This window comes from Trichophyton verrucosum (assembly GCF_000151505.1).
Source record: "Trichophyton verrucosum HKI 0517 chromosome Unknown contig00115_1.f1.exp, whole genome shotgun sequence".
In the NCBI taxonomy this organism is placed as follows: Eukaryota; Fungi; Ascomycota; class Eurotiomycetes; order Onygenales; family Arthrodermataceae; genus Trichophyton; species Trichophyton verrucosum.
In genome coordinates, this window is record NW_003315561.1 from 1 (window position 1) to 25,274 (window position 25,274).

The 25,274-nt window shown below is 41.6% G+C and overlaps 3 protein-coding genes across 3 annotated transcripts; 1 reads left to right on the plus strand and 2 right to left on the minus strand.

Moving 5' to 3' along the window:
* Window positions 1-1,339: 1,339 nt before the first annotated feature.
* TRV_01369 (uncharacterized protein) lies at window positions 1,340-5,746 on the plus strand (the record flags this gene model as incomplete). The annotated part of the gene is made up of 5 exons (XM_003024422.1): window positions 1,340-3,037; window positions 3,102-3,196; window positions 3,304-3,930; window positions 3,985-4,084; window positions 4,151-5,746. Coding segments are annotated over 5 exons (4,116 nt in total), but the record flags the coding sequence as incomplete, so codon positions are not given.
* Window positions 5,747-8,164: 2,418 nt separating this feature from the next.
* Window positions 8,165-9,131, minus strand: TRV_01370 (uncharacterized protein; the record flags this gene model as incomplete). The annotated part of the gene is made up of 3 exons (XM_003024423.1): window positions 8,165-8,210; window positions 8,328-8,751; window positions 8,813-9,131. The coding sequence occupies 3 exons, from the start codon at window positions 9,129-9,131 to the stop codon at window positions 8,165-8,167; spliced, it is 789 nt and encodes a 262-aa protein (XP_003024469.1).
* Window positions 9,132-13,456: 4,325 nt separating this feature from the next.
* Window positions 13,457-14,197, minus strand: TRV_01371 (uncharacterized protein; the record flags this gene model as incomplete). Its single annotated transcript, XM_003024424.1, has 2 exons — window positions 13,457-13,820; window positions 14,001-14,197. Coding segments are annotated over 2 exons (561 nt in total), but the record flags the coding sequence as incomplete, so codon positions are not given.
* Between the last annotated feature and the right edge of the window lie 11,077 nt (window positions 14,198-25,274).

A 25,274-nucleotide genomic window follows, 5' to 3' on the forward strand; every position in this document is an offset into this window, starting at 1 on the left:
ACAATTTCGAGTTACGTGCCCGCGTAGTCTGTCTGCAGTAGTTGTAAAAAGTGTTGCTACGTCAAAAACACCCCCTTCCGTCTTTTTTTTTACTTCTTCCTCCGTCAGTTGATAGATAAGGCCTCTGCGGACCATTTGGCCATTTTTTGAACTGTCCATCTATCTTTCTTCATTGTTGTTTTATCCGTTTTTGGAAGTTGTGTCGACTTTTGATGTGGTGTCACGTGACTGCTGAGAAATACTTCGTTTTGGCTTGGCGGCGGAACACCAAAGTCAGCTGATCGGCTACATATATTGACTATCAGCTGCTCGCGGCCCAGCGTGCTGCGGCGTGGTACCATGGACCGTGGACCGCGGACCTCGAATGGTACTGTGGGCCGGAATTTAGTATCACGTGTTTGCTGAATAATTTCCCTCTCACGTGCCTTTGCTGAGTAAGTTTGATCTCACGTGTTTGCTGAGTAAGTTTCATCCTACGTGTTTTGCTGGGTAAACATCCTCCCACGTGCTTTGCTGAGTAAGTTTCATCTCCCGTGTTTGCTGCGTAATAGAGCTCCGGCCCGGCACTTAATAATAGCTTCCGTTAAAGCTTAGCAGTTAGTTGGTCCGTGCTCCAGCTATCTAGACATATATACCAACCACGTCGCTGTTGCTGCCTTTTTCTCTGTTTATCATATTCAATCTTCTCTTTATATATATATACTCAGTTCTTTCTATATATATACACTGTTCGATGCCTCGCACCCCGAAAACCAGATACTGTGAGACCTGCAATCATGCTCTGGAGGCTGGCTCACGTCAAAAATGGTGCTCTCCCTGTAGAGACGCTCGCTTCGCTCGATATTGCTCTCGATGCTCCACGACTTTACCCCCTTCGTACCGGCGAAAGGTCTGCTCAGAATGTCTGCCCAGGAAGTGTTTTAGATGCTCCATTATATTGGAAGACGTAGCGGATGGAAAATGGAAGTACTGTAGGGACTGCCGCCCTGGATCTGGAGCTACCCTCCCCATCCCAGTGTCTTCTTTCGCGGCTGCTACTTCGGCGTCTTCGGTATCCAGTTCCAGTCAGTTAGCAATTACCGATATAACACCAGCAAGCTCGATCCCTTCCCAACTAGCATCTATACCACCTCCGCGTGCCGAACCTACTGCAAGTAATGTCACGGAATCAGAGCCACCGATAGCTGCTGAATCAAGCCCCCCATTCATCATTCGAACCGATAGGCGTATCTGCCGTACAAATGGGTGTGGGCGTTCTTATTCGGACCGTCGTTATGCTGCGTGCAATCTTTGCCGAAGTGAGAGGGTTCGACTGAGGGCTGCGTCATCAGCCCCCAAGCACTGCAGCTGCGGCAATACACTAGAGCCCTATACCCATATAGAACGCTGCTCGACCTGCCTGGATATTGTCAACGGCTTCTCTTTAGCTACCTTAGTGGATGCTATCGAGGATATCGGCGAGGCTGGATCCCTTCTTGCCAGCGTTGATAATCGAGGGCTTTGGGTTACCCACGACACAGGCGACAGATCGATTATATGCCCTCATTGCAGGGCTATCTTCTGGGATGAGAAGCTGCCGAAGCAGAAGAGGGACCGTTTCTTCCTGTGCTGCAAGAACGGCGGCCTCGATATGCATGAGTTCGCTGGCCATTCGCCTATACCCGAACCCCCAGTTGACTCACCTATAGGAAGCCTATTCTGCGATAATAATCCTCAGAATGAGGCTGGCAGATTGGGTCGACTGTTCCGCAGGCATATCAGACACGTTAACAACTCTTTGGCCTTTACTGCTATTACGGCTCGCAAGTCTGATTGTCTGCGCGCCCATGAACATACTTATATATATCAGATTCAGGGGACGACTTATCATAAGCAAGGGCCGTTGGAAGCTCGCCCGGGCCAAGAACCAGCCTTTGCTCAGCTCTACTTCCTTAGCCCCCAGAAAGCAATGTCACGGCGGTTGGCTAATATCGGCCATGTTAGATATCTCCCGGAGGTTGTCTCCATCGCCAACGATTACATTCGAGCCCACAATCCCTACTATCGCCTCTTTAGGTGCGTTAGGGAGGTACTGCAAGAGAATATTGAGCTCGGTCATGTTCGATTGACTCCTTCCCTCAGATTGATGAAGGACCCTGATTCTGGACAGCAGTATGACCTCCCGGTTAGCCAGGCCAACACTGAGATTGCTGGCTTTATCCCCGATATCCCTCATGAGTATGGCGACACGGGCTATCGAGACGTCTTATTATATCTTAAGGAGGCCCCTGATCTGACTCGCGGTGAAGCCGATCCGTTCATCTCCCATATTCGAAACTCTTTAACCGACGATACCGATGCTGCCGCTCCGGCTCAAGATACCCAGGGCCGGTGGTTCTCCTACATTCACTTTGAACATCCACTATATCTCCCTCTTCACTATGTGTTATTTTATGCCACTGGCGGCCGAGGCCATAACCGCTCATCAATCCTGCGCAGCCTCACCACCGCTGGAGCACCACGGCGAAACAAGCAGGTTACTATTCGTTCCTTCTCTCGTTGGCACCTCTGGGATAGGGAAGGCTCATTCAACATCCTCCATAGAGGAGCCGCTCTCTTTCAGCAGTTTGTGGTTGATATTTTTCTCTCTGTTGATATGCAGAGACTTCAGTACTTCTACTACAACCAGAAGACTATTCGAGCTGAGCTCTATCAGAATACACGCGATATGATGGCAGCTGAAGCTACACCAGACTCCATCGGCCGTCGTATTCTGCCTGCCACCTTTACTGGCTCAGTTAGGAACATGCAGCAACATTACCAGGACTCGATGGCTATTGTTCAACATTACGGCAAGCCAGCCTTCTTCGTGACTTTTACAGCGAACCCCCATTGGCCTGAGATAGCTAATAACCTACTTAAAGGCTCGGATGGGACTCCTCAGCAGGTCTGGAATGACCGTCCTGATTTAGTGTCTCGAGTATTCAATTTAAAGAATAATGCTATGATTGATATCTTTCGCAAAGGCCATTTTGGTAAATATCGGGCACACGTTCAGGTAAGTAACCCTTGGTTCTTTTTAACTATTCCAACTTCCATTAACTTCTTCTCTATCTCCCTAGGTTATCGAATGGCAGAAACGCGGTCTTCCTCACTCCCACACTCTCTTTTGGATCGATGGCGCTTGGGATAACCCGGAATATATTGATAAATTTGTGTGTGCTGAGATTCCCCCGAGAACGATCCTCTATTTCCGATCATAACGAAGCATATGATCCACCGGCCCTGCGGAGCAGGTAATGGGCAGCCAAAATCTCCCTGTAGCTTGGATGATAATGGCAAGCCGCAGCCCTGTTCCAAAGTCTTCCCGAAGAAACTGCGTCCTGATACTATCTTAACGTCTGCTAGATATGCTGAGTATCGACGTAGAGATCAGGTTCGCACTGATATACCGCATCCTAACCTCGATCTGCGCCGAACTATCCCAACGGTCCAGATCCATGATAGTTGGGTCGCTCCCTATAGCCCATACCTTTGCTCGATATTTAACGCTCATATCAACGTGGAATCGTGTGCCTCGCTGGGTTCTGTTCGCTATATTCACAAATACATTCATAAAGGCTCAGATCGCGCCACTGTCGAATTCGATTCAGGAGGGACAGATGAGATAAAGCAGTATGTGTCAGGGCGATATATGGGCGCTATGGAGGCGGCCTGGAGACTGTTTGGCTTCTCGATCCATTCCCACTACCCCCCAGTCCTTCCTTTGGTGGTTCACCTGCCATCTCAGCAGACTGTGGTCTGGGACCAAAGCCAAGACACCCAAGACATGCTAGAACAGATCGATAGACAGGTATCTCAGCTTGATGCCTTCTTCTCCCATAATAGAGGCCACTCTACGGAGAAACTTCTATATCAGGAGATGGCATCTCGATACGTTTGGGACCGCAAGTAAGTCTCTATCCTTTCTGATCTGGAATATGCGCTAATAACGTCAAGAGATAGATGCTGGAAGCCACGGAAACAGGAGTCGAGACAGATTGGCCGAATGCACCCTCTATCACCTGTACAGAACGCCTACTATATTCGATGTCTCCTTACCGTTGTGCGAGGCCCCAAGAGTTATCAAGACCTCAGAACCGTTAACGGGGTTGTTTAACCCACATTTCAGGAAGCCTGCTATGCTCTAGGGCTTCTAGCAGGAGATGATGAGTGGACATTCTGCTTTAAGGAGGCCTGCCAGCTACGAACTGGAACTGCTCTTAGAATGATGTTTGTGTCAGCTCTATCATTTGGAAGTCTAGATAAGGACGCTGCCCTTAGGATTTGGTCTCAATTCGGCAACCAGTTCTGCGATGATCTTTCTTTACGGATTTCACAAGGCGATCTTAACTATCCCTCTAACTGGACTATGGAGAAAGCTTCGAGAGATTTAGGTCTCTACTTTATCTATCGTCTGCTCCAACAAGAAGAACATTCCCTTGAGGAGTTTGGGCTACCAATGTTTGAAAATGACTGGGAAGGAAACGGGATACCAACGAACCCCCTTATTGCCGCGGAATTAGCCTATAACCGAGCTGAGCAGGAAGCTTTAGCTGAGCAGCTGGAAGCGCAACTCAACACTGATCAACAACGATCTTACGGAACTATCTTAGAGGCTCTAGAGCAGATACCAGAGAAGACATTATTCTTCCTTAATGGTCCCGGCGGCACTGGAAAGACATTTCTATATCGAACTATCTGCGCACGCATACGTAGCCAAGGCCTTATTGTGCTCTGTGTTGCGTCTACGGGTATTGCTTCTACCCTTTTACCCGGGGGCAGGACTGCGCACAAACGTTTTAAGATCCCAATCCCTATCGAAGACCATTCAACATGCAATATCTCTAGATCTTCTCAGCTAGCAGAGCTGCTCCAGCAGACATCTTTACTTATCTGGGATGACACTTCAATGACTTCAGCTCAGGTATTTAATGCTGTTGATCGATCGCTCCGCGACATCCGTCAGGTTGATTCCCCCTTTGGTGGTCTACCAACTATTTTGGGTGGGGACTTCCAGCAAATTTTACCCGTTATCCCGATGGGTACCCAGCAAGATATTATTGACGCCACAATGCACAACGCTAATGTCTGGCGGGATTTACGCATTCTGAGTCTGCGTGAGAATATGAGACTTCGAAGTGCTACCTCTGAAAATCGAGCTTTTGCAGAGTGGCTGGCAAGGCTCACTATTGATGAATCCCTGCAGGGTTGGATCCGGCTCCACCCAGTCATCAAGTCCACCACTAATTTGACTGCCTTTACGGACTGGGCGTACCCAAATCTCGCAGAGAATTCTACTAACCCAGAGTTCTTTAAGGATCGTGCTATCGTGACATCTTTAAACGAGAATGTGCGGCTTCTTAACCAGTACTTCCTCGCTAAGTTCCCGAGAGAAGTGCTTACTCGATATGCAATTAACACCACTGATATCAATGATGCAGCCCATAAGGAAGTCTCGCGGGAATTTCTACAGTCTCCAAATTCCGGTTCTCCGCCACCATCTAAGTTACGCCTCAAGATTGGCGTTCCGATAATGCTTTTGCGGAATTTAAACCCATCTAAAGGGCTCTGCAATAGAACACGTTTTATTTTACGCCGGGCTCTGCATCAATATCTCGAAGTTCAAATTAATAGTGGGGATTTCGACAGGAATATCCACCCTATTTACCGTGTTCGGCATGAGAGTAACGCTCTGGACTTCCCATTCAAGCTCTACCGGCATTAATTCCTCGAGAGGCTAGCCTTTGCAATAACTATTAATAAAGCTCAGAGCCAATCATTAGAGTATATTATAGTTGATATCCGCTCTCCCGTGTTTACACACGGCCAGCTATATATTGCATTATCCCGGGCAATAGATACTAAACGAATCACCGTTCTATTAAATCCAGAGGCTAGGAAAGGATTAGCTATAGCCACTACTAATGGGTCAGATCAGAATATAGAGAGGGATATCCCTGAGTATACCCTAGTCCCAGCCTCTCAATTTTCTGTTAACTTAGACCCAGGCCCGCTTACCCGAAACGTTGTATATCGGGAGGTGCTTAAATACATCCATCTCGCCATTCCAGAGTCAGATACTTCTTCTCTACCTTCATTAACCTTACTAGCCTGGTATTGTGCTTGAGGTAATCTGCAATCTATATATAGGTATTGCACAGAACACAAGCAGCTGATGGCCATTTATGGCCAAAAGCGACTCAATTTGAAGCTTTTACTGAGCTCAATCTACGGTTCAATTTTGACCCCAAAATACCTCCTACTTCTGGAGAAATTTCGCTGAAAAACACCCCAATATCCCGGGAAAAGTTTTCTGCTCTGTTTTGATTTTCTCTGCCAAACCCTGCTTACCTAAGCCCTCTTTTTCCTTCTGCCCTTGCCTTTCTCTAATTTTGATTTTCCTTATCCTATCTTATCTATCTTATCGCTTATTAATCCTTATTTTTCCTTATCTAATCTACGTTACCCAAAATCAGCGGCCACAGCCAAATACCCAATAGTTGGGCTAAGCTATTAGGTCCCTGCAAATGGGAACTACTGGAAACTAGCCTAGCTATCTTTAGTGATCTTAGGCTCAAAATGATTTCTTTTAGTAGGCTAAGATATCTAAATAGACCTAGCTTATGCAATACGTTTTACATAGATTTTTAAACCCCTTTTAAGAAACTAGAGGCCTCTATAATACTGGAAGGTTCTAAACTAGAACTAGAAGGTAGAGACCTCCACTTAAAAGCGAACCAAAGTAGTTGTTTTAGTTTCCAATTCTCTGCTAAAAGGAAAAGTGAAATAGTTGACTATCACTACTTAAAAGATAGTAGCTTTTCTTCCTAGGTTTTTTCTTAGAAAAAACAGGAAACTAACCCTTACTCTTCCACTTTATGGAGAAATATACTCTACCTAGTATTATCCAAGTTAGGTATCCCCTGAGGTGGACTATACTATCTAGAAATATCTCTCTAGGTTTTTAGAAAGATTTCCCTGCAAAAAATCTATTAGTTTAGTAGTTCTCCTTAAAAACTACTACTGGAATATACTTCTCTAAGGAAGAAAGAATATATGTCCTATTTTTAGAGATATATCTGGTTAAATCTACTATTAGCACGTTTTCTTTCACAGAATAGCTACTAGACTTCCGTATGGGCGGGCCAAACCCATGGGCAGCTGGGCGGGCGGCGGCCCATGGGCCGAATGGGCGGGCGGGGCCTGCCTTTCATGGGGCATGGGCGGGCAGGGGTCATCTACCTGCCCACCCACGTGTCCATGCGCCGCCCATAGGTTTTCTTGGCATTTCTTGGCGATTATATAAGCAAGTAATATATCGGGGTCTAGTAGTATTTTTTTTATATTTTTAGCTATTTTATTTATTTAATTATTGCAATTTTAAAAATCCGAACCTTTCTTTGTCTCTATTTTAAAAAATACTCTAACTAGGTTAATTTAATAGCTAAAAATATAAAAAAATAAGCTCTAGGGAGGTAATTAGTAAGCCTACCTATATACGCTAGTGGCTGACTAATTAGGGCTTGGCATTAAACCTTATCCGTGGGCGGCCCATGGGCGGGCAGGGGGTGCTCATGGGCGGCCCATGGACAGGCGTGGGCGGGCAGGCCTAAGGCCTCTGCTCGCCCAGCCCGCCCATACGGAAGTCTAATAGTTACAGGTAACCTATAAACCTAGAGTTTTAGGTAACCTAATAAAACCTACTTATTTAAATGGTAGTTAGAAAGAAAATAATAGCTACCCTAGACATGAGGATGGACAGAACTCAACCCATGGGTAAATGGGTGGGTGTGGGTTTTGCCCACCATAGTCAGCTGGCGAGGGCAGTGGGTGGGTAGTGGGTGGGTTCAAAAATCTGAGCGGGCAGATGGGTCGCCCACGGGACCCATCTATAAGGTTTAATATCCCTGTGAGTTAAAACGCGAATCTCGCAAATGTGAGAATTAATAATATAGTACGCTATTAAAATTATCTGGAGTATTATTCGCTAGCATAAGGTAAAGATTTAACCCGAAAGGTATGAAATTTATTTCAATCTCACAATTGTGAGATTGTGAAAGTATATAGGATATAGTTATATCATGTACAATGTATAAATTTATAACGCCACAGATATAATATATAGAAAATACAAAAGATATAATCAAGATATACATAAAGAGCAATCGACAACAAAGCTGGCATCACCACTAAATACAGGAGCGGAGTATAATAGAAAAAAACATCAGGATCAGGCAAGTAAATATTAGATCAGTACCCGTTTACTGCGGCGACGTGCTCGAGCACTAGAAGGGGTCGGCTCATACCCATTTTCCTCTTCCTCATTAATAGGCGCAGTTGATTGACGACGGGGAAGCGGGTCCTCAGTATCACTAATATACTCCCTGTTCGAGAACTCCATGATAGTAGGCTCCATCACTTGGTCAAGGCGCTGTATGTGACGAAGGGACGCCATAGGAGTAAAGTCTTCAGCCTCAGAGGGGTCATTGGCAACGAGCCTGTCTCTATCAAGGCGGTTACTAGCAAGCTCCACCATGATAGCCCGGACGGTCTGGGGATTCAGTCCGGCACGGCGAAAGTATTTCACATCACGAGCGATATTGAACAACCGCTCTACACCCACAGTGGAAGGCGGAACTACCAGAATATCACGAGCCATCATAGAAACAATCAGAAAGCGCTTGGAGTTTACTTTCCAGTACTCGAGGATCGATATATCTTGGACGGTTCCTGAATCTCACATATGTTAGAATATATAAATCTCACATTTGGGAGAATTATAACGTCTTACCTTCACCAAGATACTCCGCAACCTCACTGAAAACGATGGCCTCTCGAGACTTGCCTTGTAGATCCTTCTGTTTCTTTGATGCGAAGCCCTTGTCACGCAGATACTCAAAGAGAGTTCGGTGACGCGTGTGTTCGGGTATAATAATATCTGGATATTGTACCCGATAATAAGAGAAGATATCTTCAAAGCATTGTCGATACTCTTGCGCCCAGTCAATATCTGCTTCGGGTGACCCATCCCTTAGGTCCTCAGCTTCCTCTCTCCATGAGGCCTTATTGAATGTCTGTAGCTTTGATTTCGGATCAAGAATGGTAGCCATTGCATAGAGATATCTCTAAGCTTTATTTATCTGAGCATAGTACGTCGACAGCTTTTCGCGAGCAGCTCTGATTCCGGTATATAATGTTATCTTTCATGGAACACGTTTGGTTTTGAGTTTCTTAATAGAGGCATCCAAATGGTCGTAGAGGTATTCGTATATATCGTAAATCAGGTTAACTGATGGGTCGGCGGCCTTTGAAACACCAAGCGTCACCACGTAAAATGGGACAAGAAGCTCGAAAAGGTATTCTAGCTGGGACTATTCTTCAGCCTGAATGCGTAGATGAGATAGATCATCATCTAGCCAGCGTTGGATGAAGAGTATAAATGTATCACGAAGCTCCATGGCGCGAGCAAGCATATGGAGTGTCGAGTTCCAGCGTGTCTGGCAATCATGACGAGGGAGGAGCGGCCCCCCCTCTCTGCTAGCCTGTAGCTCCTTGAAGAGATCCAACCTCTTTGAGCTAGTAGTGATGAGCACAGAAAGATTGCGGATCTATAAAGCAAACAATTGTTAGAACTATAAAACAAACAATTGTTGGAATTGTTAATGAAGGGTAGTAATAAATAGTAATACCTTTTCAAGAGAGTATGGTAGTCCCGCATTACTTCGCACACGCAAACCCGAAGGGTTCTATGTGGTGATCTCCTCATCATTGGAAGGCTCCGCTCGGATTGACTTTAGGATCACCTTCGCTACCAGGTTGACAATATGTAGGATACACGGGATGTGCTCCTCAATCGACAGGATGCTAGCTAGGCCAGGATTATAGCCAGGCTGATCGGCACCATGAGTCCGGATATAGGACATAAGCCAGGAGCATAATGTCCCATTATTCGAAGCATTGTCTGCTGTAACAGACAGCACTCTATTAACAAGATTGTGGTGAACGAGGACTTCGAACACTACCTTGGCAAGTCGGTCCCTAGTATAAGTACTAGTAAGGGGGGCAAATTCCAATAGTAGCTTGCGAACCTCCCAATCCTCATTAATATAGTAAAGGACGATGGCTATAAATAAGTGCGTACTAGGGCTTGTCCAGCAGTCCAAGGCGAATGATACTATTGCGCTAGGAGGGATTTTGGTAAGCTGTTCTGATATTGATGTTTCCACCTTCTCAGTAAGGAACGACGTAAGTTGATGACGCGATGGGATTGGAAGTGAAGCATTACCAGCAGCTAGACGAAGGAGCCGTTGGAATAAAGGCGAGTTAATAAGGGCAAATGGTAAGCAACGGTTAAGGATAAACTCTAGAGTATACTTCTTAAGTCGTTCAGGAGTATACATAAATTCCGTCTGCGAGGCGAATGCCTCTGTAATCGTTTTAACACGAGGTGTAGGTCCACGACAAAGAGGGGAAGCTCGAAGGTGACGAACTAGGGAGCTTGTGCCGATTGAACGGGGCATAGCAGTATGCGAAAATATTGTAGCACACGAGTTACACTTGATAACCGGGATTCCAGATGGGAACTCAGCTCCTTCTGTAAATAACTGCCAAACATGGGAGGAGCGGCCCGTTGTACGGAAGTAGCATTGCGGATACTCCTCATTCCAGGTAGTCCTCCTCCACTAGTGGTAGAAGGCCTCCCGCGTTCCCTGCTGGAATGGTCCCGATAACATAATAATTCGCTGCGTAGTTCTGTGAATTGTCACAATTATGAGATTTAAGGTCGGATCCCATTTAGTACAGATACCGCGAGTCACCAAATGATTAGTTTCCGTTGCTTCGTATTCACTATCTGTTCCCGTCTGTTCATTCGGGGTACCAGGAATAACAGTAGGCTCTTCAGTCACTATATTCCATAAATATTAGTTAGTTATACTCATGTAATAAAGTAGGATTGTTTACATACCTGAGGTCCATATGGATCTGAATCAGACATGGCTTCGGTGTGAAAGGTACCAGTAGAAGAGAACGAACTTATATCGGGAGGAGGAAGAGGTACAACCACCTCAATACGTGAGGAGCTTGGGGTTGTAGTGGACATTTCGATAGTCATAGTTGGGTGAGGCCTCTGGAAAAAGATAAGTATCAGAATGTGGCATACATCATGGTTTAAATAGAATATGGTCGCTCAGGACGGGGGTAGCTAGTAGGTAATGACTACTAATGGATAGGATATTCTGACACCTACATTGTTCTATACCTCCCCCTTTTCACCTGCCAATCCAACAAATGTGAGATTTATATAAACTGGATGTATCATAAAGCATCTAAGACAAGGGATAGTATCAGCTGAGAACATACATATCAGGTAAATAATGACAAGGGTTAATACAGATCCGCCTTTGATAACCAGCTAGAGGATCCTTTCACCAACCTATTGATTCAGATTCTAACATTTGAGAGATTTATCATGTCACAAAGACCTGATCTATGGCGATAACCATCACTGCAACTTCCCAAACAACAGCCTTACTCCCGTAGATCAATCTATCTAGTAATAGAGCCTCCGTCTGACTCGATAACTAGTCTGCATCGATCCTTCATCGATTGTGTTAGCTCACACAAAAAATCGCTCGGAATAGCCTCCTATGCCGCTATTAAAGCCTGCTCGATATCATTTGGGCCTAGTTTATCACGGTAATTATTCTAGATATAAGTCATCATCCAGCTCCAAATATCCTCCATCGGGTTTAAATCGGGTGAGAAGGGGGGCCACTGTATATCCTCTAACCCTCGCCACTGTAACTCCTTATGTGTAACAATAGACCGGTGAATAGTCGTATTATTATGCATAAAGTAGGTATCGGTATGCCTCGTTATCCAGGATGCCACTAAGGGTAAAACGTGACGACAGTATGTAATAGCAGCAAATAGCCCCCATTCCTCTTTCCATATTAGAATAGGACCTTTTTCCGAGTTAAAGAATGACCCCCAGAATAACCACCGCTTTACGTGGCGGGAGTAATAGCAGTATTTCGTATCGTGCCGCTCGCTATAGGGGGTGAAGGAGACCTTGGAATGAAAACTCCTATCCCAGGTCTCACCAGTCCAAAGTACACGACCCTATTAATTATCATTCCAATCCAAATAGTTCTTTGCCTAGGCTAGCCGAGCTGCCTTCACTCGAGTATTTATTAAAGGTATTTCGTCTGTATTCACTACAAGCCAGGCTAGTGAATAACGGAGTAAATATTAGGAAGGCCAATAAATAGATTCAAAATCTGGTAGCGGTTCCTTATTTGATAACTGCAGTATACTCTTCTCTCCTAGGGCCAACCGAGCGTATTAAGTACTTTACTATATGCAATACCGTGCAAGCCAGGGACATAGAAGTATTTGAATATCAGGGTATCCATATATTGGCATATATTCTAACATTTAAGAGAATTCGAGAAAGTAGGGTCGGTCACATCTAGGCCAAGTCCTGGGAAAGACCATTCAAGAATGCATTCTAGGTATAATAGAACAGATATAGCCCAGGAGTACGGCAATAAGTCTGTTACTTCCGAAGTTCCATCACTTCTATTCTAACATTTGCGAGATTCAAAATTAACATATCATACAGGGGACGGGGTACTAGTAAGGATTATTAAGCCAACTCTTTGCCAAGAGGAAACTCCATCGAGGGTATATCACAGGGCAGGGTACTGCCGATATATAACAGATGTGCCGTATCAGAAATAAGGATATCGGAAAGGTAAGCCTTAAAACTCCTACTTAACTTATTTATGCTAACAAGATAGCTAGTTCCTTAACGGAATATACGTCTTAGGGAGGGGAAATATTGTCGAAGTAGAATAACGGAATAATATTTTCCCTTTATTTCTTGGTACCGAAATACCGAATTAAAATATCTACAGTATCCGGCTACTTATATTTACTTTACCATTTTAAGGTAGATAATTACAATACTAAGGACATTTTCTACAGGGTAATTAATTTATATATGTTCCTACCTATTATATTATTCTCATAATTGCGAGTTTGGGCAATATACGTAGAAATAAAAAAGGAACTGATTAATTGCTATATATTATATCTAAGGAAAACTTCGTTCTACTATCAAAGATATTAGCTACATAAACACTATAGAGACCGGGGCCTATCCCAATATAAATGCCAAGTTTCGATCAAGGCCGCCGAGGTAAAGCGAAGGATATAGATAAAACTTTATAAGATTGAGTATTAGTTAGCCTTTTCTCACTTATTAAGGGATAGTTAAAACTCACAAATGAGAGAATATCATAATTCATAGTTAACGACGTGCGATTCCAATAATCTCATCACAGGCCTTGATGGAGCTACCAATGGTTTTAAGTTGCTTAGATCGGCGAGAGGTGCGTGGGCTTTTTAAAGCACTTGGTGTCTGGGTATGCTATTGGTTCTTCTTAGCGGCCATATACTTAGTATCCGACTTGGTACTGCTATTCTGATATCCGGGCTCAATATTGTCATTCTTCTTTTCAGTTTCGATATCCTTGTTCTTATCTTCGGATTCAGCATCTTTGCTCTCGTCTTCAGATTTAGCATTATTATCCTCGTCTTTAGCTTCAGTATTATTGTTCTCGTCCTCAGCTTTAGTATCATTATCCTCGTCTTTAGCTTTAGTATTATTGTCCTCGTCTTCAGCTTTAGTATTATTATTCTCGGATTCAGCATCACTATTCTCAATATTAGATTTAGTATCACTACTCTCGTCGGAATTAGTATTGCTTTCCTTATCATCGGATTCAGTATTGCTATTCTCCTTATCGGTAGTATGATTCTTAGATTTACTATTATCCAATATAGGCGTATCCTCTTAGCTTGGCTTGGGGGCCGCAGTATTACTCTTATTATTTTTCGTATACTTGATTTTCACACCCGAGGCCATGTCTTGAAGGTATTTCGGAATAAGCTTTTGGAAGTTGCCATGTTACTTTTTAATCGATTTCCGAAGTTGACGAAGATAAAACTTCGGGGGTATAGTACTCTTTTTTCTATCTGGCAAGGTAGACAAAAGGCCTGAGTCCTTGGTTCTGATTTTCATGAAACCAGATGCGATGGTATCTAGACAATAGTACTTAGTAGACTCTGAAATATTATCGATATTTGTTAGAATACTATGGTCTGCAAGCTGGATACTATAACGCTGAAGTTCCGTTATTTTATTAAGAAAATTAGCCTGGGATGGATTAGCCCGGGAAAATCATATAAATCTAACAATTAAAAGAACTAACCTTATTAATATATCGCCTAGACTTCTCCTCTTTAGTTTTCGTATACCCGTATATTCGGGTTTTCGAAAGACGATGCTTAATAAAGCTGTATAATATAAGCGCACCAAAAATTTTAAAGTTAGGCTGAATATATTTGCGAAAAGCTTTAGTCTATAGAAATCTTGAATATTTGAGAATATTATTCTCGCGTTAGAGCGCGGCCGATGCAATTCTACCCTATCTATTAGGGATTCGATAAAACCTCGGATTAGACTAAGAATTTCATAAATATTGGAATAAGATTATCGCATACTACCCTTAGATAATATCTTACCTGATCCTTTTCCAAGTAGTATCCATTAAACCGTTCTATGGTTTTATTCAAGTAAGGGCTCGTAATTCGGACGACGATCTTTAGCGCTCGTAACTAATAGGGGTGATTGTGAAATCGACTAATATAGTTAATTACTGCGGGATGCTTACTATAGTTCTGTCTAATGGTCTTGTGCGGAACTTGGTCTAACTAGAGAGAAGTTAGTGTGGCTTCTTAATCTAACAATGGTGAGAATTGTAGGTAGTAATACTTACCATGTCTTTCAGTTCCTTATCCTTACTTATCTAGACCTTCTGCTCCTCAACTATGTCTCGCAATTCATCTAAAGGCCACCTACTCGATATTTGGGCCCATTTATTATGAATGTCTCTGGCACCTTCGATCACATTTTTGCTCCTATTGAATACTGGTTTTATCTTTTTGAATTTTATATTTTATTTACCAAACTTCTTGATAAACTCTGTTCTAATACGGTGAGACTATGGTCGATCTTGATCAGGGATGCTATTCGACACTATAATCTTCTCTATGATTTCGGTCTCCCATTGAAAGGTCTTAAGCTCTTTAGACGTGGCCTAGAGGTAGACCCACCGATTATCATCAGTCCAACAGATAATATGTCTCAAGAGCTTGCGCAAAACCTGCACCACGTTCTTGTTGAACTTTACCCATTCACCCCTACCGCATTATTAGTTTGAATCTTAATTCTCTCATTTGTTAGATTGATCTTGGTTCTTACTACAGGGGACAACTGATTGCGTATGCGCGGATTAGAGACCAATATACCATGATATATTGCTCATCAGAAAGGTTCCTTAGGAATTGTGGATGGCGATGCGCATAGGATACATTTTGAATCTTAACCTCCTGGGCTAATTTGGGCAGATTCCAGTCATCAAGATAACGAAGTGGAATAGCGAAGAGTTTATTCTGGCGAAGCTCATCGGAGCTCTCATCTTTTATTAGGAAAAAAAGAGAACGTAAAACTTCAGGCGTTCTTAGAATAGATATCTCCTAGAGTATCCGCCAATCCTACAGGGTAATTTTTCCAATATGTTTATGATGGTTCTCTAGAAAGAGACACTAGTAAAATAGTACGAAGCTCTAAAACTTATCAAACCAAAACTAATATTTGTTAGAATTAATATCGTTAAAATACTAGCAGTTTCGGATTTACCTTGTCGAATCGCGAGCTAGCAATCGCCTTAGCCAGACCAAAGTTGAAGTTTGCCTCACTATATGTAGTTTTAACAAACGTATAGAATAATCTCGCTAACTCTTCACGTCCTAACACCGCCAGAAATCTTAAAGCATTCTTAGGAGGAATACCAAAGGTAGGCTCTACCCAAGACTTGAATACCTTCTCGCCGCTAAGGATATTATCACGTTTGTGGGGAGGCATAGCCTGCAGGCTCTCATATACCGAAGCAAAGAAGAAACCTTCACTATCTACTTTATTAAGCAATACTTGATTTGATCTTAACGTACCCATACCTTTAGAATCAAGTAAGTTATTTCAGTATAGTTCGATACCCTGGGTATAATCCTAATAAATAGTTAGATCTAACATCTATGAGATTTAGATTTAACTTACCTCTTTATCTAGAGCTTTAATATCCGTTCCGTTACTCTATTCCTCTCTATCTGCGGCCAGTAAGCTCTGAGTATCAAGGCTACGAAGTAGAGCAGCCCTCCAATACTGTCTAGTAGTAAGTTTAATCGACTCGACATCCTTTGGCCACAAATTGTTTGATATCTAACCTAAGGCTATTAACTTATCTATACTTATTGGATTTTCAATCTCTTGCTCAAATCTCTCAAATATAAGATTTTCCCACTATGAGTACTTGGTCTTTGCTTGGTTAGCCATAAAGTGAGTGAATACAGCCCGTATTAAGAGGTCCATATCCTTCTTACTAACAAGACTCTTTATACGGTGTAGGGTCTCAAATAGACTAAGGTTTAACTTGAATTTTTTTTATAGTATAATGATATATGCCTCGTTTAATATTCGGTTGGCTTTAGTTTGCTACTTTGTGTTTAATTTCCTAACGTCGACTACAAGAGTACTAACGTAGGTATTCTTGATTTTCTTGACGATTGTGCTATAGCCTATACTGGTAGTCGATTCCTTTTTTAACTTGGCTTTTTTTATTGGAGATTCAGTATTCTTAGAATTTGTAGTAAGCCGCCGCTTCGCCATTGTATACTACGAATCTCACAAATAGTAGAATAGACTGGTATAAGCAGGATGTAAGTTTAACTATACTAATTCTGTTAGTATATTATTAATATTCTATGGAAGAAGGACCTCACAAGTAGACGATTTCTAGAAAAAAATTCTTACAACGAGCCAGCTTTGCTAGATTTCTAATATAAAAAGAAGTTAGTTTGACTTTGGTGAAGAGAAGTACTTGGCGGCTTTATATATTTGTGAGAATAACACGCCGCTAACACATTATTATTCCAGTGACCGGAACTTGCCGTTATAACTTATGAATATATGTGTTATTCGTTATATATCCGTTATACAAAAATAACAAAGGCATGCCCTTGTTATTTAGCCATTTGCTGGAAGTTATAATGGATAAGGTATCAAGTATACTGAATGCCATTTGATATTCTATAGACTAAGAATAATTAAGCGTGTACTATTCTCGAATACTCCGGAGGCTGCCATTATAATAATAATATACAGTTGTTCAATAAGCTACTCCTTTATTATATTCTTTATTCTCACAATTATTTGAATATCGCTATATCCCTCCGTGACAATGCCTCGCCTGGAAGGTGTCTACTGCTAAATAGTATATGTCGAGCTAAATCAATAATACAAACGCCCCTTTGTGCAAAGGCCTCGATGAATAATAGCGATTGTAAATACAATAGAGTTTGATATCACGTGCTGTCTAGTCCTTGTGCTTAGTAATATAAGTTTACTAAGTGATTAGTAAGTACTTAGTAAGTGCTTAGTAATACAAGTGAATCTCATATTTGAGAGAATTCATCACTTATCCTTTTTCGGCCTAAACGAGGTTCTTGGCGGGGCCTATATGGGCGAGTGGGTAAAGTCCATGTCACCTTCAGCCCGCCCACCACCCAGATGGGTTTACCCGCGCCCATGATGAGTAAACTTCTAACCCCCCGAGTTTGACCCAACCCATCCATCCTCATGTCTAAGCTACCCCAAAGAAATCTAAAGTAAAGGTCTCCCTTATTCCTTTCTTCTTCTCTAGGGAAAGCAACCCCTTCCAAGCTCTAGAGATAGAAGATATAGAAATGGAGCTAGAGAAACAACCTTCTCCTCTTTTAACCCCTACACCTGTGATGCCAGATCACGTGCTAGGTCACGTGCATACTTACCTAAGCCCTCACGTGATATATTATATATATAGCACACCGTTTCACTGATCCATTTATACGGAATCAGTAATTAGCTCCTTATTAGCAATCTATATACATTCGTTATCTATTCGTCACTAATCTCGCAGTACCTTTAGCCCACAAGCCCCACAATACCCCTCTATATACTACCTCGAAAAAGAGCCCCAAAAGGAATGTTATGCCGTCCGGTCATGCCAATGATTACTAAGCTGCTGACTAATATATTACTAAGCTGATTACTAAGCTTCTACTTGTATATATATCTTTTCAATTCTAACCTCTTTCAAAAAGGTTAGCGATTAGTTCTTAATCCAATATATACTTATGTTCTTATTATATTCGAACCCACGTCGCTATATAACTGGTACTGCAGCGCCTACTGCTCACCGAGCCTCACAAGGCAGCCCAAAAGCCTCTTCTTCTAAAGAAAATAAGGAGAAAGAAGTAAATAATCAAAAGACTAGCCTCGCTCCCTCTAAGAAAACCAGGCAGATTAATCTAGAAATTATTCTAAATATTGTAGAGTAGGAAATTGGAGGGGAAGAGAAGCAAAAAATTTTAGAGATTCTAGAAGAGTAGAAGCAACAATTAAAACAGCTCCTAGCTTATAGGAAAAATCAACAACACTCCCTAAAAACCCCTCTTTGGAAGATGGAGGAGAGAATACGATCTCTAGAGAACTCACTAGAGAAAGAGGAGTAGGAGAAGGTAGAGCAAGAACTACCTCAGAGACCCTCCTATGCCTCCATTGTGAAAGGGTAAAACGGGACTAAAAAATCAAAAGAGCTATCTTAGGAAATCTCTAAAAAAGTCCCTAAAACTACTAATATCTCTTCTTTTTAGAGGAAGCTCTATATTAGTATTCCAAAATCTCAAGACTACTTAAAAGGATATGATATAAGAAACGCTATTAATATAGATTTTACTCAAGAAAAGGGAATTACTAGCCCTATTCTAGCAACGGTAGAAAAAACCTTTAGTGGAGATAATATTACCTTTACCACTATGCCTAATTTCTTAGCTTCATTTCTCCTATAGACTCAACAGATCTGGGAAAAGATAGTTAAATACCATCTCCCAAACCTAGGAGAAAAACTACAGATTAGGAAAGATAAAAAGTAGTCTTATCTAATAGCTTATAGAATCCCCCTAGACCCCTTTAAAGAAAAAGGGGTTCTTGAACTTCTAAAAGAAGAGATTCGGATCTTTAACCTATATTTAAAGGACCTCCTAGCTAAAGAACTAGCCTAGCTATTTAGAAAAGAAGAACTGGTCTCTAGGGCTAAAGGCTTAGCTCTCCTTCATGTAAAAGGGAAGGTCTCCCCTAATCTTCTTCTAATCGCAGGTAAAAACTATAAATTAGAAAAATACAAAGCTAAATAGAAGATATTTAAAGCTAGAGTTCAGTACGATTTCTATTGAAAATACGGCCATAGCTCCATAAATTATAAAGCTATTAAACCTAATTACCATATTTGTGTAGAGAATTACGAAACCAAGGTCTATAACCACCTAACCTACTATACTCTAGGAAAGCAATATAAATATACTACTATAAAGTGTGTGAACTGCGGGCAAAAATATCTAGGAGATGATTAAGATTACCCCTTCTTTAGAAAGCCCTATTTATTTAAGGCACTAGCCAAAATATAGGATAAAGAAGAGGACCGTACCTCTACTAAGCCAAAACCCTAAGTTCTAGTAGGGGTTGAAATCCTATAAGTAAAACGATAATAGTAGAAATAAAACTGAGGTTTCTCTAAAATAATATGGCCAGAAAGGATATATCAATATATACCTGCCTAGATATAGCCTTCAACAATAACATTGATCTAGTTCTCTTTTAGAATTCCTAGGTAAGTATAGACTATCAATATACTATAGCTGACCCCTCCTATTTCTGCTTTCTTCCTAAACTAGAAAAGTCAGGCCTAGGGTAGCGATTTTCGCAAGGAAAAGAGCTAGATATTAGGTTAATCTAAGACTAGATATAATAGATAGCCCAGACCTTCTAGTTATAGATATAATGGATTCTAGACAAGAAATAGAGACCATCTAGCTAATAAATATCTATAACGAACAATCACTAGAAGAAGGCCTAGAAGGTAGGATTATAAAAAGAGAATTATTACAAATAATACCTATAAAGAACTCAATTCTTCTAGGAGATATAAACGCACACTACTGTTGGACAACTGGTATATAGGGTATACCAGGGGTTGATTCACCCTCGCGTTATTATAGTCAAAAGTTTTCTCCTCACTATCCCTGTTGGACCACTAGTACTCAAGGTATATCATGGGTTGGTTCTCCCTTGCTGGTCGGGAGAGACTACAATAGTCTTCGTCGTCGAATAGGGAGATACTATAGGGGTTCGTTCGGTACAAGACTAACTATTAGTCTTCTTGACTTCGGGTCTCCCTAAGGTATCTATAGTCCCCCCGTTTCGCGTAAGTTCTGTGTGCCCTAATCTTTGGTAGTTCCCCTTAGGGGTTGGTCCCCTAGGTTACGTACTATCCATAGTATATATCCAAGGGTCGGTTCTAAGGGTTAGTTCCTAATAGTATCCGCCCCCCCCGGAGGTTCGGCCTCTAAACCCCGCGAAGGACCACGCCAAGTTAGAGTAAGGGTTTAGGGCTTCCCTTACTCTATACGTGATATTAACCAAGCTTATTTTCGTTTTCGGTAGTTGCCTTGGTAGCCTAGTAACGCTCCTTTATATGCTTCTGTTTTCGGTAGGCGTGGTTATCTAGTAACGCTTCTCCCTTGCGTTATTATAGTTAAAAGTTTTCTCCTTACTATCCCTCTTCCTTCCTTCTTCCTCTCTCCTCGTAACTACTCCTTCTCTATTCGTTCCTACTAATTCTGCTACTTTGCGTTACTATCCCGCCTATCTACCATTTTCTACTTATCCTTGCTTGCCACTATAGTAAGCGCTACTCCTTCTAAAGCACTATTGCCCTATGCTCGATATATAGGGAACCTATATACCGCGACGAACTATAAAGAGGACTATATTCTAGATCTTGATTACTATTACGAAGCTAGGGTAACCTATTATTAGTATGAAGGTTTAGGTAGACACTATAGGAATATAGGTTAACCCTGTTCCTCAGCTCTATTTACTTTGCTAACGTCTCTATCTTTATAGATTACTCCCGACCTTCCACTCGTTACTTCTATAGCCTTCAAGACGTATTAAGAATACCTTACTACTTGCGAGGAAAAAGCTGCGTAGGAGATTATCGATATAGTATATTAGATATTAATAACTACGCAATAGGTCTTTAAGAATAAGAGGAGTAGTTAGGCTCGCCGATAGGTAGCGATCTTGGCTATAAGCTAGGCTGCCCCCACGTCCACCCCGGCTAGCTTAGCCCTTCCTGTACCTACTACTAGTAACGCTTCGGCTCACGTATTATCCATTATTCTCCCGCCCCCAAAAGCTAAGGGTAGTTATTCTAAGCGTCCCGGAGCTTCCGCTACTGTGCCTCCTTCTAATATTTCTATCCTAGTTAATACCCCTAATTCTACTAGTACTTCCATCGCCGTTAATATTCCTACCCTAGCTAATACCTCTACTTTAACTACTGTATTAACTACTACGATGCAAGCTTTAGTCGAATAACTTTAGAATATTAACCCTTTCTTACCTTTTATCTCCCCCGAGAACAAGGCTTTTGTCGAGCGAATAGTAAATATAGTTTCTTTAGAAGACGAGAGTACTTAAGCTAATGATATTAGTTTGAAGGTAGGTAATAATATAATTAATATTTAGCTTCTCCTACAGGCGTTAAATACCTAATCTATTAAAAGTATCGATTCGAGGGTTGCTTATATCTACTAGTACCTTCATTATCTGCAAGTAGAGGTTAGGAACTATTATAAGTCTCTGGCTACCATTATAACTACTAGTTTCTGGACCGTTACTATAGCTATTAAGAGGGATTTCGTAGAGCTTACTGCGTCTGCCCCCCCCTTAGAAGCCCTAGACCTTCCTCCCGCTCGAGCTATAAACCTTCCCCCTACTAGAGCTACGGGAGTTCCCCTATATCGAACTTCTCGTAAGTTTCTTTTCCAAGAGCCCGTTACTTCTTAGTTTAGTATTACCGCCTTAGTTAGGTCGGCCGATCGCTAATATACTATTTCTAGATATCGGGTGGTTCCTCCGGGGACTATCACCCTCTCTCCTATCTCAGAATCCTCCTCTCGTAAGAGGGGACGCTCCGTTTCGTTTTCTGCCTCCCCCTCCCCTAGGGCTAACTATTAATAGATTGCGAGAGATACTAAGGTACGTATTTAGTTCCCCCCTTCCTTCCTTTAGTAGGAGTTTACTAACTTATTTAGTCTAGTACGTTTTTACCGCTACTAGCGACTCCGTCGACCTCGAGCCCAAAAAGAATACCGTAGGTATTAGTTCTTCCTCTAACGTCCTTAGTCCCGCTACTATTAATTTAGCTCCTCCTTCTAGTCCCCGTCGCTCCAAACGTGGACGCAAGTAGTAGTAGATAGTAGTTTTTTCCTAATATTATAGTGGCTTCCTTAGGTAGTTTATATAGCTCTTTAGTTTCTATAGTGGTCGGTTCTCTTCCCGTGGTTTCTATATAGACTTGGTCTTCTTCTTTTCCTCTATTAGTATTAGAGTAGCTAGTTTTAATTAGGTAAGGTTTTCCCTTACTCTAGTATCGATTTATTATCATTTATATAGGTTACTTCGTATTCCCTAACGATCTCTAGTACGTTCTTAAGATTTTCCCTACTAACCTATATAGCCTCTTCTAATAGATAATCTAACTATTTAACCTTAAACTACGTTTTCCTATACCTCGTCCTATAGTCCAGTATTTTTTTAATTTCCTATTCCTCATAATTATCTACGACCACTACTAGAGGGGGGTGTAGTTCCTCCCCTTCCCTTTCCCTAAACGGTTCTAGCAACGATATATAGAATACTATGTATATCCTATAGGACGGTGGTAGTACCAGGCGGTATATCTACTTACCAATAGGTTCCATAATAGTAAAGGGTCTTATTATCTTACTATCAAGCTTCTTGTTCGGGCATTAGGTTTTGATATTCCTTATTAAGAGTATAACCTTATCCTCTACCCTAAACGATATAGGGTCGTGCTTATAGTTATACTACTTGGCCTAGTCCTCTCTGGTCTTCCTAAGGTTTTCTTCAAGGGTTTCTCTTATTTTTACGAGTAGTAAGGCCCTCTCCTTTGCTTCTATGTCTTTTAACCTACGAGGGTCCCCTACCTCGATATCTATTAGACTCCTAGAGTTATACCCTATAAGAGCTATAAATAGAGATACCCTGGTACTACTCTAGTCAGAAGTATTATATACGAATTCTGCTAGGGGTAACTAATTAATCTAGTCCGTCTACTTGTAGTTAATATATCTCCTTAGGTATCCTTCTAGAATTTAGTTCTAGACCTCCATTTGCCCGTCCGTTTGTAGATAGAAAGCTATACTAAGCCTCTTAGTTATTCTAAGGTAATAGTAGAGATTCGACCAGAAGTCACTAGTAAAAAGGGTACCCCTATCTATAATTATCTCCTTGGGTATACCATATTTGGTAATAATTTCCCTAAAGATAATATCTATAAAGGCCTCTGCCTTAATCTTCTTAGTATAGGGGAAATACCTAGCGAATTTTGTATATCTATCTACTACTACCAAGATAGTATTGCTCGAAGCTTTGGTCCCTCCCTTTAATATCGAGTTTGGGAGGTCCGTAATAAAGTCTATAGAGATAGACGACTATAGTTGCTACGCCTACTATAATTGTCGGAGCGAAGCGAAGACTATTATATTCCAAATAATGGGTTGAAATGTTCAAATCTGTGGGTCCCTAAAAAATAGCTGTAAATTAGCTGATTGGTCAGAATTCTCGCCTCTTATTAGTTACTGGAACGGTATATATCTAGTGCCTTGGCTCTACCAACTATATATTAATACGGTTTATTTATAAACGCGTATTCTATCTTATGCAGTATGCCTCAACCCTAACTATATACGTTGCCTGATTCGAAATTTCTATATTACTACCCTTAATAATAGGAAAGTGTACTCGTTATTTATAAATATTAACCCCCTCTACCTATTCTTCTTATAAGGCATGTCACTTAGATTAAACCCAAAGGTAAAGAAAGCGGCGTTATATAGTAGCTTCCGCCGATTTTGTTATTCTCGTCTTACCCCCTATTCATCCATTATAGTACGAATATATCCCTCCTTAGTTAACTCTCCCTCCTCCTTTATATAAACCACTCTATTCTCCACTAAACGAAAGAACTCTGCTACGAAATTTATAGCCTCAAATTATCCCTCCTATAATTAACTACCTATCCTAATATCTCGCGATTCCCTCCTCCTAGTGATTAAGAAAAAGACTACAGGTCAGTATTTCCGTATTCTATTGACCCTATACTCTATACCGTGACTAAATATAATGTAGACCTCCCCTGCGATTAACTGCTCCCCATAGCTACTATATACCCCGACCCGTTAAGGTAGGTATATGGATACTATCACTAGACCCCCCTTAAATAATTACTAGAATACGATTAGTTTACCATGTTCTCTCTATACGGGCGATATATTGGATAGCTCCTTCCTACCTTTAATACCAGAGCCTTTTAGGCTCAATGGCGCCGATATATAACCATATGGCGGATGGGGGAGGCTACGGGGGAGGTCACGGGGGGCGGGGAGAGGTATATTACGTGGTTCTGGGCGTGGTAGAGGGCGTCCTCGTAGAGGTATTAACCGCGTTGATTCTACTCTTATTAAAGAATATTTATAGGAACCTTCTCGCGCGACGCAGTTAGTAGAATAGCTAGGTGATTAGGGTGATAGGTCGAGTGCGCGGATGCTAGGCGAGGAGGATTAGCATTAGATGGAGAACTTCTACTAAGCGCTTAATAGGACGGTCTTTAATAAATACCTATTATATAATAAGAAGTAGTTTAATCTAAAGCTAAGTTATGGCGGCTACTATATAGGGTATAATTATATAATTAAGGAGAATACTATTCCACTACTCTCGGCATCTTATCTGATGGACCCACTACGAATACCTAATCTACTAGCTCTAACGTTAGTAGAGGAGATACTAATTACGTATATTAATCTATATATCTAGGTTAGATACATACGTGGGTAGTAGTACCGATATAATAGCTATATAGTATATTTTATATACAATATATAGTTCGTGGCGATTTATTTACCTAGGCTTGAGCCCCCACCCCTCAAAAATACCCTCA